Here is a 21,312-nt window from a genome sequence, read left to right as displayed (position 1 = left end):
CAGGGTGCCTCCTCATGTCATCAGTTGACCATTCACATGAGGAGACTAAAATCCTCGAATATGGCAACACAATGGCAAGTTCTCTTTGAGGGAGAGGCATCTTAATCACTCTATTGTATATAGGAACCCCACCAAGCCATGTCATGTCGGATCTTAACGATCTGGAGGACCCTAAGATGATATAGTCTATCAGGCAGTTTTGAACAGCATTAACACGGATGCAGACGGAGATGCCATAAACAACTACAGTGTGCATGCGGTCCTCGGAGTACATCCCATCTATCAACTACGCTCGGAATATTACAGTCGCCTAAATTCTTATAGGGTAAAGATCGATCGCACCGTGCAAAACATCTGTCCAGAATGCGGCGTGTGCCCGCACAACACAAAGCAACCTTTTACTGCCCTGCCAAACTTACTCATCTAACTCCAGAAGAACGAACACACAAACACTGGTACCTCGAATATAAGTGAAACCCGTTGGAATCATATTCAAACCAGTCCTGTCCCCCTTGAGAACTGCAACAGGGTGCCTCCTCATGTCATCAGTTGACCATTCACATGAGGAGACTAAAATCCTCGAATATGGCAACACAATGGCAAGTTCTCTTTGAGGGAGAGGCATCTTAATCACTCTATTGTATATAGGAACCCCACCAAGCCATGTCATGTCGGATCTTAACGATCTGGAGGACCCTAAGATGATATAGTCTATCAGGCAGTTTTGAACAGCATTAACACGGATGCAGACGGAGATGCCATAAACAACTACAGTGTGCATGCGGTCCTCGGAGTACATCCCATCTATCAACTACGCTCGGAATATTACAGTCGCCTAAATTCTTATAGGGTAAAGATCGATCGCACCGTGCAAAACATCTGTCCAGAATGCGGCGTGTGCCCGCACAACACAAAGCAACCTTTTACTGCCCTGCCAAACTTACTCATCTAACTCCAGAAGAACGAACACACAAACACTGGTACCTCGAATATAAGTGAAACCCGTTGGAATCATATTCAAACCAGTCCTGTCCGCCTTGAGAACTGCAACAGGGTGCCTCCTCATGTCATCAGTGGACCATTCACATGAGGAGACTAAAATCCTCGAATATGGCAACACAATGGCAAGCTCTCTTTGAGGGAGAGGCATCTTAATCACTCTATTGTATATAGGAACCCCACCAACCCATGTCATGTCGGATCTTCACGATCTGGAGGACCCTAAGATGATATAGTCTATCAGGCAGTTTTGAATAGCATTAACACGGATGCAGACGGAGATGCCATAAACAACTACAGTGTGCATGCGGTCCTCGGAGTACATCCCCCATCTATCAACTACGCTCGGAATATTACAGTCGCCTAAATTCTTATAGGGTAAAGATCGATCGCACCGTGCAAAACATCTGCCCAGAATGCGGCGTGTGCCGGTACAACACAAAGCAACCTTCTACTGCCCTGCCAAATTTACTCATCTAACTCCAGAAGAACGAACACACAAACACTGGTACAACAACAAACTTTAAGTGCAGTTTGAGATCTGTTCGAAGATCCTTGGAAAATTATACCGATGCTACTCCTTGGGGTCCTGTTTACAGCGATATTATGTTTTTTTTGTCGTGGGCAAGTCCATACTTCGTGACATAGTGGTCGAAGACTTCTACATCTGAAATGACTGGAGGGCGCGCTATCTATCGAAAAGAAATGAAGACCTCCTGAATAGGGTCACAAAATCTGAAAACTACCCATAATTATTGGGGAAAATGATTTTGTTAATTTTCTCGTTTAGAGTTAAGCTTGATGATCTGAAATTATTTGCAAGTGAAAAAGGAAAGCCAAGGACTCGAACCCACATAGTCACCAAATTACATTACCTGGTTTCATTGGTGGTAAAGCAAATCTTCGGACGTATCGACTATGTAATGGCTTCTCTATCCTAGAACTTATCGTTTTTCAAATGCAAATGTGTTTTTGTACATTAACGCGGATACTTGGCCACAGAAATGTATTTTCTTCATGACAAACGCTTTTTGCGCTGACTTTGAAGTTATGAGTTGGCTTTGAACGCTAACACGCCATGACAACATTTTTTGATATGTTTTTCAAGGACGTGGGTTCAAATCCCAGCCGGGCTCAGCCTGTTTTTTATTTTTTGAAATTTTGCCTTTTTAGGGCGAAGATCATTTTTTAATGATTTTTGTTAATTTTCTCGTTTAGAGTTAAGCTTGATGATCTGATTTTGGTTGCGTAGCCGGTATTCGATTGTCCTTAGATGAAAGTTTTAATTCACTTAGGCTAAGGGTATAAATCTGTCGACAAAGCCGACTGATACATTTTTACTTGTTTCGAGTGTTATTTCCAGATCTTAAAAGTTAATAAGAAATTGAATTGATGCTGAACTGATTAACAATTGTCCTTTTTTCCCTTCTTCCCATCTCCCCAATTTTCACTTTTACAGTACTTTAGTTGAACATTGTTCGGCTTCCGGCGATGCTCCTAATACAATAAGTAAAAATAATAACGATAATGATTATCTAAATGATGTTGAAATGGATAACAATGGTCACACTACAAATGGTAAGTGACACGACAGGATAATTACACTGTGCTACAGTGAAAATTTGCAGGGGTTCTAATGCATAAATTCGGTTTTGTGGGAGTCCACAGAAGACGAAAATACCTTTGGTTTCTTTGGGTCACTTCGGTTTTTCATTTTATAACGGTAAATGTAGTGAAAAATGGGCTTTCTTGGATTTTCAACTTTAAACGGACATTACTTCTTTTTTCCACAACCGATTTGCACACACTGTTTTTCATTATAAAGGGGAGAGTAATGCCTTTCGAAAAAGCCATAGATTTTAAAAATTGGTTAACAAATGGCTAAATAATAGCTAATTAGCAAGTAGAAAATTTAGTTGGCTTTCCAAAATGGGAAAAACCAACGAAATCCGTTGAAAAATGAATGCGTTATGGTATTTTTTGTGTTTCAACTTTTTGGGTTTTTTCATATTTTCCTTTATAAAACATTGATACCTTGTGCGTAATTGTTAAGCAGGATAATCACAATTAAAATCATACATGCTAAGATACCCATATTTTATAAAGGAAAATATGAAAAATACCAAAAAGTTGAAACACAAAAAATGCCATAACGCATTCATTTTTCAACCGATTTCGTTGGTTTTTCCCATTTTGGAAAGCCAACTAAATTTCCTACTTGCTAACAGTAAATAATTGTACAGTTAGGTGTCGTTTACGCAGCCTAGAGCACAAGGAAAAACATGTTACTGTTTTTTAATGCGTTTTTGTCACACTTAAACCACTATTACTTAGCCATTTGTTAACCGATTTTACAAATCTATGGCTTGTTCGAAAGGCATTACTCTTCCCTTTATAATGGAAAACAGTGTGTGCAAATCGGTTGTCGGAAAAAGAAGTAATGTCCGTTTAAATTTGAAAATCCAAGAAAGCCCATTTTTCACTACATTTACCGTTATAAAATCAAAACCCGAAGTGACCCAAAGAAACCAAAGGTATTTTCGTCTTCTATGGACTCCCACAAAACCGAATTTGTGCATCAGAAATCCTGCAAAAAAATTTTGTCCACTTTTGTATCACAGTGTTATTATTCCAAATTAAATTTCTTCCAAATGGTTTTTTTCAGGAAATATTTGCAAAAATGGCAATACAAATAATTTCAATGAATCCATAGATGCTGACGAAGAAATGGGTATGTGTGTCCTAATATTCCACTCTCGGAAACTTCAAAATAAATTTGTCTTTTTTGTTTGTTTTCCAGATGTTGATGTATCGCCATCGGTCCGTAAATACAGTCATGGCATAGAACGCATACTGGAGTTTGGCAAAGATCTATCACAAATGGGCCAACAGTTGGAAAAAGAAAGTAAAATGACAGATGAAGAGAGACAAATGTTAGAAGTGAGTATAAGGGAATACTTGTAAACAAGTTTTTTTGTTTAAGATAAAAAAGATATTTATGGTAGGATGTCTTTCTGTAAATTTGGAAAATTTAAAAAGTTATAGAATATGACTTTACTTGGTGTCTGCAACAATAGTCTCTGGCTTCTGATATAAAGTGTTTGAGTACAATTGTAACCACTTCTGGGAAATGATTTTGCCTTGAAAAAGCAGTTCCCTCTCATATAAATAGAAGGCGGAGGCGGACTATGTTATATGTAAAGCAATTTGTATTGTTGTTGTTGTAACAGCATGGAAACCTATAGAAGCATAGGTTTGATGCTGGGTTGGCAGCCGCTGGCCGAAACAGAATGGTTTCGGGTAAATGCCGTGGGATTGTAAAGCAATTTATAGATTCGGCTGTTAATTGTAAACGAACTGTTTTTCGACACCATCGATTGCCACTCTATGGAATAATGTCTTTAATATCGATCCCACCATAGCACGGGATAATAATAATAGATGTACCTGCGCCATTTCGCTGTGATGTTTTGTTAGTAAAATATACAACAAATGTCTAATGAATTACTGTTTCGGGGTTAAGCCGGGCCCTCCGAACTTCCCCCCTGACTACGTCGGTGTATTTATACAAGAAGTGCTCCTAAAGGGGTCTTCTATAAATATAAGACCTCCTAAAGGGGCCTTCTAAACATAGCTGAATTCCAAAAGGGTCTTCCATAAATATGAATCCTCTTAAAGGGTCATCTATAAATAGAAGACTTCCTAAAGGGGTCTTCTATAAATAGAAGATCTCCTAAAGGGGTCTTCTATACATAGAAGATCTCCTAAAGGGGTCTTCTATAAATAGAAAAACTCCTAAAGGGGTCTTCTATAAATGTAAGATCTCCTAAAGGGGTCCACCATAGCACGGGATAAAATAATAGATGTACCTGCGCCATTTCGCTGTGATGTTTTGTTAGTAAAATATACAACAAATGTCTAATGAATTACTATTTCGGGGTTAAGCCGGGCCCTCCGAACTTCCCCCCTGACTACGTCGGTGTATTTATACAAGAAGTGCTCCTAAAGGGGTCTTCTATAAATACAAGAACTCCTAAAGGGGCCTTCTAAACATAGCTGAATTCCAAAAGGGTCTTCCATAAATATGAATCCTCTTAAAGGGTCATCTATAAATAGAAGACTTCCTAAAGGGGTCTTCTATAAATAGAAGATCTCCTAAAGGGGTCTTCTATAAATAGAAAAACTCCTAAAGGGGTCTTCTATAAATGTAAGATCTCCTAAAGGGGTCTTCTACACCTTTTTCAGATGTAATTCGAATTATTTTAATTGTAATTCGAGAATTCCATTTGTAATTCGTAACATTTCATTTGTAATTCGAGAATTCCATTTGTAATTCGAATTATTCCATTTGTAATTCGAATTATTCCACTTGTAATTCGAATTATTCCATTTGTAATTCGAATTATTCCATTTGAAATTCGAATTATTCCATTTGTAATTCGAATTATTCTATTTGAAATTCGAATTATTCCATTTGTAATTCGAATTATTCCATTTGTAATTCGAATTATTCCATTTGTAATTCGAATGATTTCCATTGTAATTTCAAAAAAAAAAAATCGAATTACAAATGGAATAATTCGAATTACTAATGAAATAATTCAAATTACAAATGGAATAATTCGAATTTCAAATGGAATAATTCGTATTACAAATGGAATAATTCGAATTTAAAATAGAATAATTCGAATTACAAATGGAATAATTCGAATTACATATGGAATAATTCGATTTACAAATGGAATAATTCGAATTACAAATGGAATATTACGAATTACAAATGGAATGTTACGAATTACAAATAGAATTCTCGAATTACAAATGAAATGTTACGAATTACAACTAAAATGTTTCGAATTACATCTGAAAAAGGTGTATAAATAGAAAACCTGCTCCATAAATAGATGTCATAGAAGACTTCCTAAAGGGGTATTCTATAAATAGAAGACTTCCTAAAGGGATCTTCTATAAATAGAAGATCTCCTAAAAGGGTCTTCTATAAATAGAAGATCTCTTAAAGGGGTCTTCTATAAATAGAAGATCTCTTAAAGGGGTCTTCTATAAATAGAAGATCTCTTAAAGGGGTCTTCTATAAATAGAAACCCTCCTAAAGGGGTCTTCTATAAATAGAAGACTTCCTAAAGGGGTCTTCTATAAATAGAAGACTTCCTAAAGGGGTCTTCTATAAATAGAAGACTTCCTAAAGGGGTCTTCTATAAATAGAAGACTTCCTAAAGGGGTCTTCTATAAATAGAAGACTTCCTAAAGAGGTCTTCTATAAATAGAAGACTTCCTAAAGGGGTCTTCTATAAATAGAAGACTTTCTAAAGGGGTCTTCTATAAATAGAAGATCTCCTAAAAGGGTCTTCTATAAATAAAAGATCTCCTAAAGGGGTCTTCTATAAATAGAAGATCTCCTAAAGGGGTCTTCTATAAATAGAGGAACTCCTAAAGGGGTCTTCTATAAATAGAGGAACTCCTAAAGGGGTCTTCTATAAATAGAAGACTTCCTAAAATGGACATTGTATAAATAGAAGATCTCCTAAAGGGGTCTTCTATAAATAGAAGACTCCCTAAAGGGGTCTGCTATAAATAGAAGATCTCCTAAAGGGGTCTTTTATAAATAGAAGAACTCTTAAAGTGGTCTTCTGAACATAACAGAATTTCAAAAGGGGTCTTCTATAAATAGAAGACCTCCTAAAGGGGGTTTCTGTAAATAGAAGACCTCCTAAAGGGGTCTTCTAAACATAACAGAATTTCAAAAGGGGTCTTCTATAAATATAAGACCTCCTAAAGGGATCTTCTATATAAATAGAAAATCTCCTCTATAAATGGATGTCATCCTAAAGAGGACTTCTATAAATAGAAGATCTCCTAAAGGGGTCTTCTATAAATAGAAACCCTCCTAAGGGGGTCTTCTATAAATAGAAGACTTCCTAAAGGGGTCTTCTATAAATAGAAGACTTCCTAAAGGGGTCTTCTATAAATAGAAGATCTCCCAAAGTGTCTTCTATAAATAGAAGATCTCCTAAAGGGATCTTCTATAAATAGAAGACCTCCTAAAGGGGTCTTCTATAAAAAGAAGACTTCCTAAAGGAGTCTTTTATAAATAGAAGACCTTCTAAAGGGGTCTTATATAAATAGAAGGCCTCCTAAAGGGGTCTTCTATAAATAGAAGACTTCCTAAAGGGGACTTCTCTAAATAGAAGACCTCCTAAAGGGGTCTTATCTAAATAGATGACCTCATAAAAGGTTCTTCTATAAATAGAAGACTTCTTAAAGGGGTCTTCTATAAATAGAAGACTCCCTAAAGGGGTCTTCTATAAATAGAAGATCTCCTAAAGGGGTCTTCTATAAATAGAAGATCTCCTAAAAGGGGCCTTGTATAAATTAAAAATCTCCTAAATGGGTATTCTATAAATATAAGACCTCCTAATGGGGTCTTCTATAAATATAAGACCTCCTAATGGGGTCATCTATAAATATAAGACCTCCTAAAAGGGTCTGCTCTAAATAGAAGACCTCCTAAAGGGGTTTTCTATAAATAGAAGACCTCCTAAAGGGGTGTTCTATAAATACAAAACCTCCTAAAGGGGTCTTCTATAAATAGAAGACTTCCTAAAGGGGTATTCTATAAATAGAAGACTCCTTAAAGGGGTATTCTATAAATAGAAGACTAACTAAAGGGGTCTACAAATAGAAGATCTCCTAAATGGGTCTTCTATAAGTAGAAGACCTCCTAAAGGGGTCTTCTCTAAATAGAAGACTAACTAAAGGGGTCTTCTACAAATAGAAGATCTCCTAAATCGGTCTTCTATAAATACAAAACCTCCTAAAGGGGTCTTCTATAAATAGAAGACTTCCTAAAGGGGTATTCTATAAATAGAAGACTCCCTAAAGGGGTCTTCTATAAATAGAAGATCTCCTAAAGGGATCTTCTATAAATAGAAGACCTATGTATTTCTATATAGAAGTACTCCGAAAGGGGGTCTTCTATAAATTGAAGACCTCCTAAAGGGGTCTTCTATAAATAGAAGACCTGCAAAAGAGGTCTTCTATATATAGAAGACCACCTAAAGGGGTCTTCTATAAATAGGAGGCTTCCTAAAGGGGTATTCTATAAACAGAAGACCTCCTAAAGGGGTCTTCTATAAATATAAGTCCTCCTAAAGGGGTCTTCTCTAAATAGAAGACCTTCTAAAGGGGTCTTCTATAAATATAAGACCTCCCAAAGGGATCTTTTATAAATAGAAGACCTCCAAGGGGTCTTCTATAGAAAGAAGACCTCCTGAAGGGGTATTCTATAATTAGAAAACCTCCTCCATAAATCGATGTCATCCTAAAGAGGTCTTCTATACATAGAAGACCTCCTAAATGGGTCTTCTATAAATAATGGGTATTCTATAAATAGAAAATCTCCTAAAGGGGTCTTCTATAAATAATGGGTATTCTATAAATAGAAAATCTCCTAAAGGGGTCTTCTATAAATAGAAGACCTCCTAAATGGGTCTTCTATAAATAGGAAATCTCCTAAAGGGGTCTTCTATAAATAGAAGACCGCCTAAAGGGGCCTTCTGTAAATAGAGGACTTCCTAAAGGGGTCTTCTATAAATAGAAGACTCCCTAAAGGGGTCTTCTATAAATAGAAGATCTCCCAAAGGGGTCTTCTATAAATAGAAGATCTCCTAAAGGGGTCTTCCATAAATAGAAGATCTCCTAAAGGGGTCTTCTATAAATAGAAGACTTCCTAGTAGGGACCATCTATACATAGAAGATCTCCTAAAGGAGTCTTCTAAAAATATATAAGAGCTCCTAATGGGCTCTTCTATAAATGTAAGACCTTCTAAAGGTATCTTCTATAAATAGAAGACTTCCTAAAGGGATCTTCTACAAATAGAAGACCTCCTCTATAAATCGATGTCATTCTAAGGAGGTCTTCTATAAATAGAAGACTTCCTAAAGAGGTCTTCTATTTAAAGGGGTCTTCTATAAATAGAAAATCTCCTCTATAAATCCTATTTGATCGATCTTAACGCATTTTCTACCGCGATGTTATCTCCGCCACTAGGTCTATTAGCAATCTGTTCACCATATTGACAGCGGAAATCACAACCCGACACGGACTTAAATAAATCACAGCATCTTACCACAAACACAAAACATTTATTTTTTCAATTCAACTTTAATCGATTTCCTTTTATCTTTCTTTTCAGGATGCATTTAGTTTAATAGCTTATTCAAATCCTTGGGCAAGTCCTTTAGGTTGGCAATTATGTCCAACAAAACGTGAGACTGTCTGTAGAGCTTTAAATTCAGCCATATTAGGTAAGTTTTGGCTTTGGATACTCTAAAGCCACACGTTGAAACATACAGCTTTTGGGAGACAGCCGAGATGAGGCAGTTCCTTCATCTCTGCTCTCTCCCAAAAGCTGTGAAAGTTTCGTATGAAAGTTTTAACGTGTGTCTTTAGAGGTAATTGTTTTTCACATGCTCAACTCTTTTTCTCCATCTTTTCAGAATCAATGAATTATGCAAAATGGCCACCATTGGAATACTGTGTGGCCCATGCCAATGAATTACTCAAGGTTATGGCTCAGGCATCATTGGGCGCATGTGCTTTTGTCAACATTTCTGATGTGTTTCCAAAAAATTGACCCACTAAGCCTTAGCTAAAGAAGTTTGATGAACACAATGCTACAACATCTTGTCTTCTACGGGGAAAACAAAATAGAGCTACAGCTTCAACAACAACAACTCATACACAATTACCCTTTGCTAGCAGCAGCAGGGGTTTAATGAGAAAAACATCCAATCATAACAGCAACAACAATAATAATAGCATTGTCAGTAACAGCAATGCTGCACAGAATGCCAATGCTGACGCCAATACTGCAATAAATTCCTCATCTGCAAATCGTACTTCTTCTTCTGCTCATCCACCACCACCACCTTCTCCAGCACAATAGGCCTTTTTAATTAAAAAACGAAAAGAAATATTAGAAAACCGAACAGAGATATACAAAGCTAATCATCGTTTTGTCGTTTACAATATCAAAACATTAATTTTATTAATTTTAACAAATCCTTATCTAATGCAAAACAACTCAAAATGGATTGAAAAATTGTTTTTAAATATTTTGCTCTTTTTTTCTTATATATTTATTATTACAGCTATATTATATTGGTTACTTTAGTTTTTATTACAAATAATGATGATGTCTGAGACAAAAACAACAAAAGAAATATAACATTTTATTTTTCATTTCTCGATATTGATGTGTGATTTGGTTAACCACATTTGCAGAACAAGCAAAGAGCGTCCAACCCAGTGATTTGTTTATTTAAATTTGCAGAGGAATTCTACATTTGTTTAAGGCCTAAATGAACTTTAATATAAAAACAAAAAAACATTTGTGATAATTGTGATTATTTGTGGAGAAAGTGGAAATTTTGCAAGAATCCAGAAAACCTAGTTATGATGTCTTTAGTCTTTATCTTGATCCTATTTAAAACTTCAATTTAAAAAGCAAGCCAACATTTTTGTCTATGCAACTATTTCGCCGAATATCCCAAGATGGAGTAGGATTACATTGATCAAACTTCTTCCATTGATGGATGGGTTCGATTCATTTGTGTTAATTCTATTTATTACTAAATGTGTTTTATTTTATTTCTTGTCTAAGAATACGAAAAGGAGGATGAAAGAAAACAATTAAAAGTAATAACTTTAGCAAATAAGCGAACAGAGAACAGAACGAGAGGAGCAAAACGAACGCTACTAAATTCAGTGAATGCAATTCCGGCAATTCACCATAACTTGTAATAATTCTTAGAATATTTTTGAAACTCCCTATAATTACACGAATGAAAACAAAAACCACAACAATTACAGAGATATTAGAATTTAAGTACGAGGAAAAAACAAAAGAAATTATGCAAACAATTACAAAAAAAAAGAAAACAAAATTAGAATACGAAAAGTATATTATATACAAAAGTAAGCAACAAAAATTTTTAATTTTATTTGAGGAAAAAAGTAATAATAATTATATATGAAAAAAGCCCATATAAAGGAAAACTCCCCCCAACCAACAAATCTATTTAATCAAAGTGTGTTGTTCATTTAATCTACAAAAACAAAAAATAAAATCAACCAATAAATAAAAACAAATTATTCTTAATAAAAAAAATTAGTATGAAGCTTTTTTTGTCTTAAGGTGCATTATTAAGTAATACCGTAAAACAAAATAATACTAAAATAATATTAATAATATTACCGTAATATCGAACACCATATTATTAACAATTTTTAGTGTAAATTAAATGTAAAATTTACAACAACAACAAAAAGAAAATAATAAACATCTTTTTTGGAAAAATATTTTTTGTGGATTGTAATGAAAAATTGATTAGCAAAATTTCAAAATATCTATAGACAGCCACTGTGCCTCCGTGGGGTTATGGCCGCTTTGTCAGAATCCTAAAACGCTACGTAATGCTTGATATTCGTTTTTTAAACTCTACTGGTGTCCAACGTTTGCAACTCGCCTGGAGGTACTTCTAAATACTCTTTCTTAAAGAAAGGGTGCTTCTATAGACCCTTTGTTAAGCAAAGGGTGCTTCTATATATACCATTTGTTAAACAAAGTGTGCTTCTAAAGACCCTTGTGAAACAAATGGTGCTGCTATAGACACTTTGTGAAACATAGAATCTTTGTGGAACATAGGGTTCTTTTTTAGACCCTTTGTGGAACATAGGGTGCTTTTATAGACCCTTTCAGAACACCCTTTCCTGGAACAATGGGTGCTTCTATAGACCCTTTGTCAAACAAAGGATGCTTCTTTCTATAGACCCTTAGTGAAACAAAGGGTGCTGCTATAGACCCTTTGTCAAACAAAGGATGCTTCGATAGACCCTTTGCCAAACAAAGGGTGATATAAACCCTTTCAGAAAGAAAGTGTGATTCTATAGACATTTTCTGAAAGAAAGGATGTATCGATGGACCTTTCCTGGAACAATGGGTGCTTCTATAGACCATTTATCAAACAAAGGGTGCTTCTATAGACCTTGTGCAAAACAAAGCGTGCTTCTATAGACCCTTTGTGAAACAAAGGGTGCTGCTATAGAACCTTTGCCAAACAAAGGGTGTTTCTATAGACCCTTTTCCAAACAAAGGGTGCTTCTATAGACCATTTTCCAAACAAAGGGTGCTTCTATAGACCCTTTGCTAAACAAAGTGTGCTTCTATAGACCCTTTGGCAAACAAAGGGTGCTTCTATAGACCTTTGTCAAACAAAGGGTGCTTCTATAGACCCTTTGGCAAACAAAGGGTGCTTCTATAGACCTTTGTCAAACGAAGGTTGCTTCTATAGACCCTTTGGCAAACAAAGGGTGCTTCTATAGACCCTTTGCCAAACAAAGGGTGCTTCTATAGACCCTTTGCCAAACAAAGGGTGCTTCTATAGATCCTTTATGAAACATAGGGTGCTTCTATAGACCCTTTATCAAACAAAAGGTGCTTCTATAGACCCTTCGTGAAACATAGGGTGCTTCTATAGACCCTTTGTCAAACAAAGAGTGCTTCTATAGACCCTTCGTGAAACATAGGATGCTTCTATAGACCCTTTCAGAATGAAAGTGTGTTTCTATATACCCGAAAGAAAGGATGTTTCGATAGACCTTTCCTGGAACAAAGGGTGCTTCTATAGACCCTTTGTCATACAAAGGGTGCTGCTATAGACCCTTTGTCATACAAAGGGTGCTTCTATAGACCCTTTGTCATACAAAGGGTGCTGCTATAGACCCTTTGTCATACAAAGGGTGCTGCTATAGACCCTTTGTCATACAAAGGGTGCTGCTATAGACCCTTTGTCATACAAAGGGTGCTGCTATAGACCCTTTGTCATACAAAGGGTGCTGCTATAGACCCTTTGTCATACAAAGGGTGCTGCTATAGACCCTTTGTCATACAAAGGGTGCTGCTATAGACCCTTTTGTCATACAAAGGGTGCTGCTATAGACCCTTTGTCATACAAAGGGTGCTGCTATAGACCCTTTGTCATACAAAGGGTGCTGCTATAGACCCTTTGTCATACAAAGGGTGCTGCTATAGACCCTTTGTCATACAAAGGGTGCTGCTATAGACCCTTTGTCATACAAAGGGTGCTGCTATAGACCCTTTGTCATACAAAGGGTGCTGCTATAGACCCTTTGTCATACAAAGGGTGCTGCTATAGATCCTTTGTCATACAAAGGGTGCTGCTATAGACCCTTTGTCATACAAAGGGTGCTGCTATAGACCCTTTGTCATACAAAGGGTGCTGCTATAGACCCTTTGTCATACAAAGGGTGCTGCTATAGACCCTTTGTCATACAAAGGGTGCTGCTATAGACACTTTGTCATACAAAGGGTGCTGCTATAGACCCTTTGTCATACAAAGGGCGCTGCTATAGACCCTTTGTCATACAAAGGGTGCTGCTATAGACCCTTTGTCACACAAAGGGTGCTGCTATAGACCCTTTGTCATACAAAGGGTGCTGCTATAGACCCTTTGTCATACAAAGGGTGCTGCTATAGACCCTTTGTCGTACAAAGGGTGCTGCTATAGACCCTTTGTCGTACAAAGGGTGCTGCTATAGACCCTTTGTCATACAAAGGGTGCTGCTATAGACCCTTTGTCATACAAAGGGTGCTGCTATAGACCCTTTGTCATACAAAGGGTGCTGCTATAGACCCTTTGTCATACAAAGGTGCTGCTATAGACCCTTTGTCATACAAAGGGTGCTGCTATAGACCATTTGTCATACAAAGGGTGCTGCTTTAGACCCTTTGTCACACAAAGGGTGCTGCTATAGACCCTTTGTCATACAAAGGGTGCTGCTATAGACCCTTTGCATTCAAAGGGTGCTGCTATAGACCCTTTGTCATACAAAGGGTGCTGCTTTAGACCCTTTGTCATACAAAGGGTGCTGCTATAGACCCTTTGTCATACAAAGGGTGCTGCTTTAGACCCTTTGTCGTACAAAGGGTGCTGCTATAGACCCTTTGTCATACAAAGGGTGCTGCTATAGACCCTTTGTCATACAAAGGGTGCTGCTATAGACCCTTTGTCATACAAAGGGTGCTGCTATAGACCCTTTGTCATACAAAGGGTGCTGCTATAGACCCTATGTCATACAAAGGGTGCTGCTATAGACCCTTTTTCATACAAAGGGAGCTGCTATAGACCCTTTGTCATACAAAGGGTGCTGCTATAGACCCTTTGTCATACAAAGGGTGCTGCTTTAGACCCTTTGTCATACAAAGGGTGCTGCTATAGACCCTTTGTCACACAAAGGGTGCTGCTTTAGACCCTTTGTCATACAAAGGGTGCTGCTATAGACCCTTTGTCATACAAAGGGTGCTGCTATAGACCCTTTGTCACACAAAGGGTGCTGCTTTAGACCCTTTGTCGTACAAAGGGTGCTGCTATAGACCCTTTGTCATACAAAGGGTGCTGCTATAGACCCTTTGTCATACAAAGGGTGCTGCTATAGACCCTTTGTCATACAAAGGGTGCTGCTATAGACCCTTTGTCATACAAAGGGTGCTGCTATAGACCTTTTGTCATACAAAGGGTGCTGCTATAGACCCTTTGTCATACAAAGGGTGCTGCTATAGACCCTTTGTCATACAAAGGGTGCTGCTATAGACCCTTTGTCATACAAAGGGTGCTGCTATAGACCCTATGTCATACAAAGGGTGCTGCTATAGACCCTTTTTCATACAAAGGGAGCTGCTATAGACCCTTTGTCATACAAAGGGTGCTGCTATAGACCCTTTGTCATACAAAGGGTGCTGCTATAGACCCTTTGTCATACAAAGGGTGCTGCTATAGACCCTTTGTCATAAAAAGGGTGCTGCTATCGACCCTTTGTCATAAAAAGGGTGCTGCTATAGACCCTTTGTCATACAAAGGGTGCTGCTATAGACCCTTTGTCATACAAAGGGTGCTGCTATAGACCCTTTGTCATACAAAGGTTGCTGCTATAGACCCTTTATCATACAAAGGGTGCTGCTATAGACCCTTTGTCATACAAAGGGTGCTGCTATAGACCCTTTGTCATACAAAGGGTGCTGCTATAGACCCTTTGTCATACAAAGGGTGCTGCTACAGACCCTTTGTCATACAAAGGGTGCTGCCCCCTGGTTTGTTCTACCATGCTTATAACGTTAGACCTCATTCTTCAAATCAAATTTAGTGGCGGATATTTGCACATTCCTGTCTGGATTGCAGCCTTTGGGTACAAAGGTTACGACACATTGTTTTTCAACTTAAGGTAGAGTTTAAGCTGTATTCAGTCCATCAAGAATGGTGGAAATTTAATCGTTCTGTGGTAATGATTGGCAGTGCTGCGCAGTATTTCGAGGTAATTTGAAGATTTTTTAATAGAGAAGCGGGTTAAGTTGCTAAAGGTGCTACAGGGAACGACACGGTCTCCTTGGGGATGCCACGACTTCGATTACAAATATCTACGCCTAACGATGACAGAGTAGCACGCTTAATGAGGACAGTTTAATTTTATTATTTATTTTGCTTTAAATTAGAGAAATGAACAGTTGAAACTAATTCCTGACTGGAGAACGCTGCTCGAGAGTTTGCTTGGCGTAGTTTCTATAAGAGTGTAAACGGGCAATTTGAATGTAGACACATGTATAGTTATCTGTTAAGCAAAACCTACCCATAATATACTCCTTATAGTTTGTTTATATATAACAGAATTTAACAAACCCACTGGCTTTCAAATGTCAATTCTGTTGCATGGTCAAGCGGGGCTCCTCAGCTGGTGATGTTGCCAACCCCTGATGATCATATTCTGGCGGCTCATGGTCAAGACTTGGCAAGAGGATGGAAGGATAAATGAGTCCCATGCTGGAGTTCCTCCCAATTATTCAACTTACATGCCAGGTTATTGTATGCCCAAGGGGGACATGACATTGAATTACGATTCAATAGAGGGAGTGTGGGGTGTCCACAAATAAGTTTGGTGGCGTCAAAATATGTGTGCAGCGGTTGTGGTATTGCAAAATTCGTATTATTCCTTTCTTTTTGTTAAACATGCTGCGTTTCATGAATACCAAACAAGCTGTGATTTCATTTTTTTTTATAGTTGGTTGGCGGCGCAGAAAAGTTCGTGTTCCAAATAGATAAAATGCAATTTTTGTTAATTTCTTTTCTTTGCACGTGTGCTTTTTCATAGAGGCCAGAAAATTCTGACAACGAGTGATGTGGAATATGCATTAATTGAAATTCAGATACCGATTACTCCATGTGAACAAGTACTTGTGAATACAAGGGACACCTAAATTCAATCGGAACTTAGCGTAAATTCCGACGTAAGCGTAGGCGTATATAAAAATAATTATTGTTTTTTTAGTAAAAAAAAAAAAGCGAAAGCTCGGTGAGGAAGGAAAAATATCCTCCTATACAAAAATAATTAGATGTATTGGTGGGATTAATGACGTAATATGGAATTTTCACCAAATACCATAAATTGCCGGCGTTAGGCGTAAGGGGCTGAAATTTTGAATGAAACCGTACGATTTGTTGGAGATCAGTTATTTTTTTTGTGTGTTGTGGAGTGTATCCTGACAATTCACAATAAGCTGACAATTGATGTCAATAAAAAAATGGAAAACCGCCATGAAAATTCCAAATGAAACGAAAAGGTAAAGGAAAATTGGTAATAAAAATGGTTTTCTCGGGAAAAATAGCATTTGGCGGGAATATTCTACCCTTATAAATAGCCGATGAGAGATAGACAAACCGTCATTTTGCAGCAGCGGACGTTACATACTAAATCCTCGTCAGTGTTAATAAGTGCCAAACAGATATAACCAAGAGTGGCAATAACATAACAAAGTAAACAAATTGTTTAGTTCAAAGTAATAAACGTTTTATTGTGAGTAAATAAAAACTGGTGTAGCTTTTGTTACAGTTGTTGATGGTGGTGTTTGTGGTGTTTTGTTCTTTTTATTTAAAGAATCTGCCGTGGAACTGCTGATTTGGTGTTGCACTGGCCTTCTTATTGATTTTGACAAAGGCCAGTGCATAAACTTTATCTCCATACACATAGTCTGCACACGACTGTGTCTATATTGGATGTTTTGACCGTTGATGGTTTTTGTGTTTGGAGACAGGAAATTACGATTCTCGTCTGAAGGCCCGGAAGGAGAAAATATTTATTGGCCCGCCAAGTGTATTGTGCGAGAAAAGAACCACTCCATTCGTATGTGATAGCCCCTCCTTTTGATTGAAAGGTGCGCTAAAAATAAAAACCCAAACCAATCAGTATACCGAAAGAGGCGATTATAAGGTAAAGTGTCTTACCGTTCATGTGTATGTCCGTCCTTGTTGGTCGAGTGCAAAAAGATTATAACAAGCTGGAGCGTTGATTTCAGCTGCTAAAAGAGAAAAAGAATATCGATTAGAAAAGAAATCTGTTTGAAAGAGGAAATAATATATTTACATATAAAAGAAGAGCATTTGATGATAAAAAGAAAGCGTATTCCATATTAAATAAGGTCATAATAGTGTTTAAGTTTTCGTTCGAGTAAATTGCTTATTTTTGTAAGGGAATAATACTACACGGAAAAATAGAGGTAGTGTACAGGCTGAGTAAATCAAAGAAATAGGAAAGATATTAGGACTGCAGATAAATTCTGTTTGACAACGTAGTGGTTGTAGTTCCGTCTAATTGAGCTCCATTAGTCGAAGGTAAAGAATTAAAGTGTGCCGATTAATTAAGGCGAATTTGCAGGACTAAAAAAATTTTCTAGGATCTATGATTGACTCCAAATGAGCCATTATTGAAGATATTGCGAAAGATAGTATTATTTCTAATTGGGAACTTGGAAAGAGTGTAAACAGCATAGGATTTAAGAATTTGTTCAATAACTATAAAATTAAAAGTTTTTTTTTAATAAAAATATGTTTGTGTAATGTTCTGTGAAAGTATATAAATATGGTTGTTTAAGTCAATTTGAGTGGAAGGTGATTGGATGAGGTAAGTGTACGAGCGTGGTGTGTGGTTTTTGGGGTCCGAATAGAAGATTAGGGGAGCCTTCGGACCATGGAAGGGAGGGCACAGTGTGGGATTGAAAAAATCAAGGTCCCCGTGTAAATGAAGAGCGAATTAGGCATGTTATTGTGGATCGTTCAACTATCATGTTAGTCCTCTGGGATTGATTCGGCGGGTTGAGTTCCCATGACCATATGAGACGAAAGAGCTAGTTGGCAAGCCAAGAATCATCGCCGTGAAGGAGGTACATAACAATTCCTTTGCGTATACGTCAAATAAATCCTCATTAAGAAAGATAACCCTGCAAATGGTTTTAATATAAACATGGCCTTATAGCACTTACTACTTGTAATCATCAAGCTAAGTAATTCATGTTTACTGGCGATTATGTTTAAAGCATTTGCGCATCTTTAATATTTTCTTAGAATATTTCCATTTAAAATTCTTCATAGACTTTTATGCCAAATTAACACTTATTTCCCTTAATTGTTTCGTTTCTTTTAATTGATTAACAACTGAATATCTCATGGTATAAGTATAGAGGTAGATCTAGATGAAAACAAATTATAGAACTGTGGTTTTTCCTGAATTCCTAAAACGTCAAAATTTCTAAACACAAAAGCAACTAGTAGGTTTGTTTATAAACCCTTTTTTGAGCATTTCATAAAAACGCGAAAAATGAATGAAGTGTCAAGGTTTCTCCATATAATCGAGTTCTTGATATCATTAAATGTCTATTCCAATGCAAAAATGAAGAATTTCTTTCACACAAATGTTCTAAAAACAGATATAAAAATCATTGAATTCGGATGTTGACATATTATTCAAACAGTACACACAGATGGTCTGTTCCTTTACTTTTAAAAATGGTAAAACCGGCAAGAGTAGTAAAAGTTGAAAACTGCTCCCATATGAATTATATGGTGTCTGAAGTAAAGGAACGCTTTTCGAGTAAAAAGTGGTAAAACTTGAAGAGACAGAAAATTAAACCATGGAATATCTCTTTTTCTTCTCCCCATACCAGAGATCTATAAATTGAGTTCTCTCAGTCAAATTTGAAATGAAGTTTGCCGTTATGTTTCGCTTAAACAATCCACACAACTCTGTGACAGTAAAAAGTGCCACTCAAAAAACAACCCTGGCCGGAAAAATGCTACTACCCTGCACATACAACTGTAAAGGGTGTCGTATTTATGCTACATTTCTATCAACCCTGCTCAGAGGTAGAAAAAGTTTTGCGGGTCGAAAGAGAAATAGTTAAATTAATTTTCGCACAAAAAACAAATTAAATAAATTCCCACTGTGCAATATTTGAAAAGTGGTAAATTAAATTAAATAAAAGAAAGAACAATAACAGTTTCATACAAACGAAGATTGTGTTGACAAAAACGAAAAAGTTACATTTTGGCCAAGAGTAGAAGAGCAGTGGTAGCATACTGCAAAAAGGAGCTGTGTGTTCTTCGTTCCTCTCCTCCAGTGCCCTTTCTATATCCATCGATGATATACATATTCATTTGGAAAGATTGAAAAAAGTGAAATATTAAAACAATTAAATGAAATGAAATAAACGCCACCAATGTTCTATTAAATGAAAATAAAATCGATCAAGTGTTTAATGAAACGAAAATTGGATCCTGTATTTAAGTGATAGCAAATACTACAACACCTCCCTTCGCGAAAACGCGAACCAATACAAGAAAAAAATGTGTATGAAATGGGGTTTGATGATTTAGGGTGGGGGAGTTAATAGTAAATGAACGTGAAACACCACTTTTTTTGTTGCACGTTAGATTAACACACTAATGTCGTGGAGTAACATCCATTGTCCTCCCTCCCCATGTTTGTCATTCACACAGAAATATGCAAAAATTAAAGTCCTCTTCAATTCAGGGATGGCATTCCTTGCTGTTGTCCCCAGTTCCGCAGATGAGTTAGTTTTTCTTTTCTACGCTGGGCTGGAACATAAAAAATTGTAATTGTGTATACTGTGAAATAAAATTTGTAGCAGCTGAACGAACCCCGCCGCCGCCGTCACTTTTGACAGAGAACAGAGCAGAACAACAGAACGTACCACACACTACCCAAGTGAGAAATGCGAGAGCAACGAGAGAGAGATTCATATTTAATTGATTATTAAATGATATTGCACAGTGTGGAAAAACGAGTGCAGTGCAAAGTGAAGAATTTGTTAATACAAATTAAATGAAAACAATTGCAAAACATAAAATACTGTACTAAAATAAAAACAAAATATTAAATGTGACTAGAAAAAACAGCAACAACTAAAATTAATGATCACAATCATTATAGGTTTTGATGTGTGTGTGTGGTTTGGTGTTTTTTTCACTTGATTTTTGACAAATTAAGTTCATCTTCATTATGATGATGATGTTGTTTTTCTTCCCTCAGCAGCAGCAAGCATTGGTAGTTTTTCTTCTTGCCGAACGATGAACAACTCGCATATGTTAATGGGGTGGTATGTGGTGGTGTGTATATCTTCGTCGCTAGGCGGTAGTGTATTCCATACAGCGTTGCCAGTATTTTTTAGACTCTTTTCCCCAACTTGTCCAAAACTTTTCCCCAAAATTCCCCAGATTTTATTGAATTTCCTCAAAAAAATCCCCAAAAATTTTTTAACAAAAAAATCAAAAGTAACTTTATTTCACTATTGAAATTCATATTATTAAACTTGTAAAGTATTCTATACACTTATATATGAATTAAATTAACGATATTGAAAACTTCACTTTCAAGTGATTCAGAGTCATCAGTCTCATTGGATTTATATAAATTTGTATAATGAAAGAGTTGTAACATTTCTTTAGGTGGGTCAAAATTTCTACAACAAATGGAGTTGATAGAAAATTTATTATTTATTCTAGAATATAGTTCAAAATAGAAGGCTCTTTCTACTTAAGAATTACTTGTTGGAACAGAAATCATATTTAATACCATCTCCAACTTACGAATGATAACTTTCTCCATTGCGATTCGTAAAAGGGTTCGCATAGAGCTAAAATTGTATTGACCCAGTGAATTGCTGCAAATATTGGGGTAAAATTTTTTGTAAGTTTAAAAATTGCATATTTATAGGCATCGGTTTCAGCATTTGTATTAACAGCGTTTAAGATATTCGGCACTGGTCTTTTTAATTTTAATAATTGTTTACTCAAAACAGTACAAGTCAAAATTAAAGCCTAGGTCCATGGCTCCTCATGGTAAATATCGATCGACTCCACTATTTTTTCATT

The 21,312-nt window shown here is 36.6% G+C and overlaps 2 protein-coding genes and 2 long non-coding RNA genes across 23 annotated transcripts in view; 3 read left to right on the top strand and 1 right to left on the bottom strand.

Moving 5' to 3' along the window:
- Window positions 1-10,996, top strand: part of RanBPM (Ran-binding protein M) — a 55,949-nt gene extending 44,953 nt beyond the window's left edge. For 16 of the 20 annotated variants that reach the window (XM_073991875.1, XM_073991879.1, XM_073991871.1 and 13 more), the window contains exons 10-14: window positions 2,459-2,577; window positions 3,665-3,730; window positions 3,800-3,939; window positions 9,213-9,324; window positions 9,517-10,996. In XM_073991875.1, the coding sequence (XP_073847976.1) occupies window positions 2,459-2,577; window positions 3,665-3,730; window positions 3,800-3,939; window positions 9,213-9,324; window positions 9,517-9,653 (574 nt within the window). In that variant the 3' untranslated portion in view covers window positions 9,654-10,996. Of the gene's footprint in view, window positions 1-2,458; window positions 2,606-3,620; window positions 3,731-3,799; window positions 3,940-9,212; window positions 9,325-9,516 lie in introns of all 20 variants that reach the window. The other 4 variants (XR_012413389.1, XR_012413390.1, XR_012413387.1 and 1 more) reach the window with 1 other exon arrangement.
- Window positions 10,997-15,776: 4,780 nt separating this feature from the next.
- LOC141406454 (uncharacterized) lies at window positions 15,777-17,997 on the top strand. The gene is made up of 2 exons (XR_012413392.1): window positions 15,777-16,942; window positions 17,024-17,997. It is a non-coding gene; the product is annotated as an uncharacterized lncRNA (long non-coding RNA).
- LOC141406455 (uncharacterized) lies at window positions 17,024-18,309 on the bottom strand. Its single transcript, XR_012413393.1, has 2 exons — window positions 17,371-18,309; window positions 17,024-17,305 (listed from the first exon to the last, which is right to left on the bottom strand). It is a non-coding gene; the product is annotated as an uncharacterized lncRNA (long non-coding RNA).
- Window positions 18,310-19,241: 932 nt separating this feature from the next.
- The window catches only part of Galphao (G protein alpha o subunit), a 184,752-nt gene continuing 182,681 nt past the window's right edge, over window positions 19,242-21,312 (top strand). The window contains exon 1 of the mRNA XM_073991911.1: window positions 19,242-19,382. The gene's annotated coding sequence lies outside the window, so the exon portion shown is untranslated. The remainder of the gene's footprint in view (window positions 19,383-21,312) is intronic.

The sequence above is a fragment of the Musca autumnalis genome, unplaced genomic scaffold (genome assembly GCF_047663935.1).
Source record: "Musca autumnalis isolate F117 unplaced genomic scaffold, ASM4766393v1 scaffold_5, whole genome shotgun sequence".
Lineage (NCBI taxonomy): Eukaryota > Metazoa > Arthropoda > Insecta > Diptera > Muscidae > Musca > Musca autumnalis.
The sequence above is the reverse complement of the archived record's forward strand: the minus strand, read 5'-3'. Positions and strand labels throughout refer to the sequence as shown.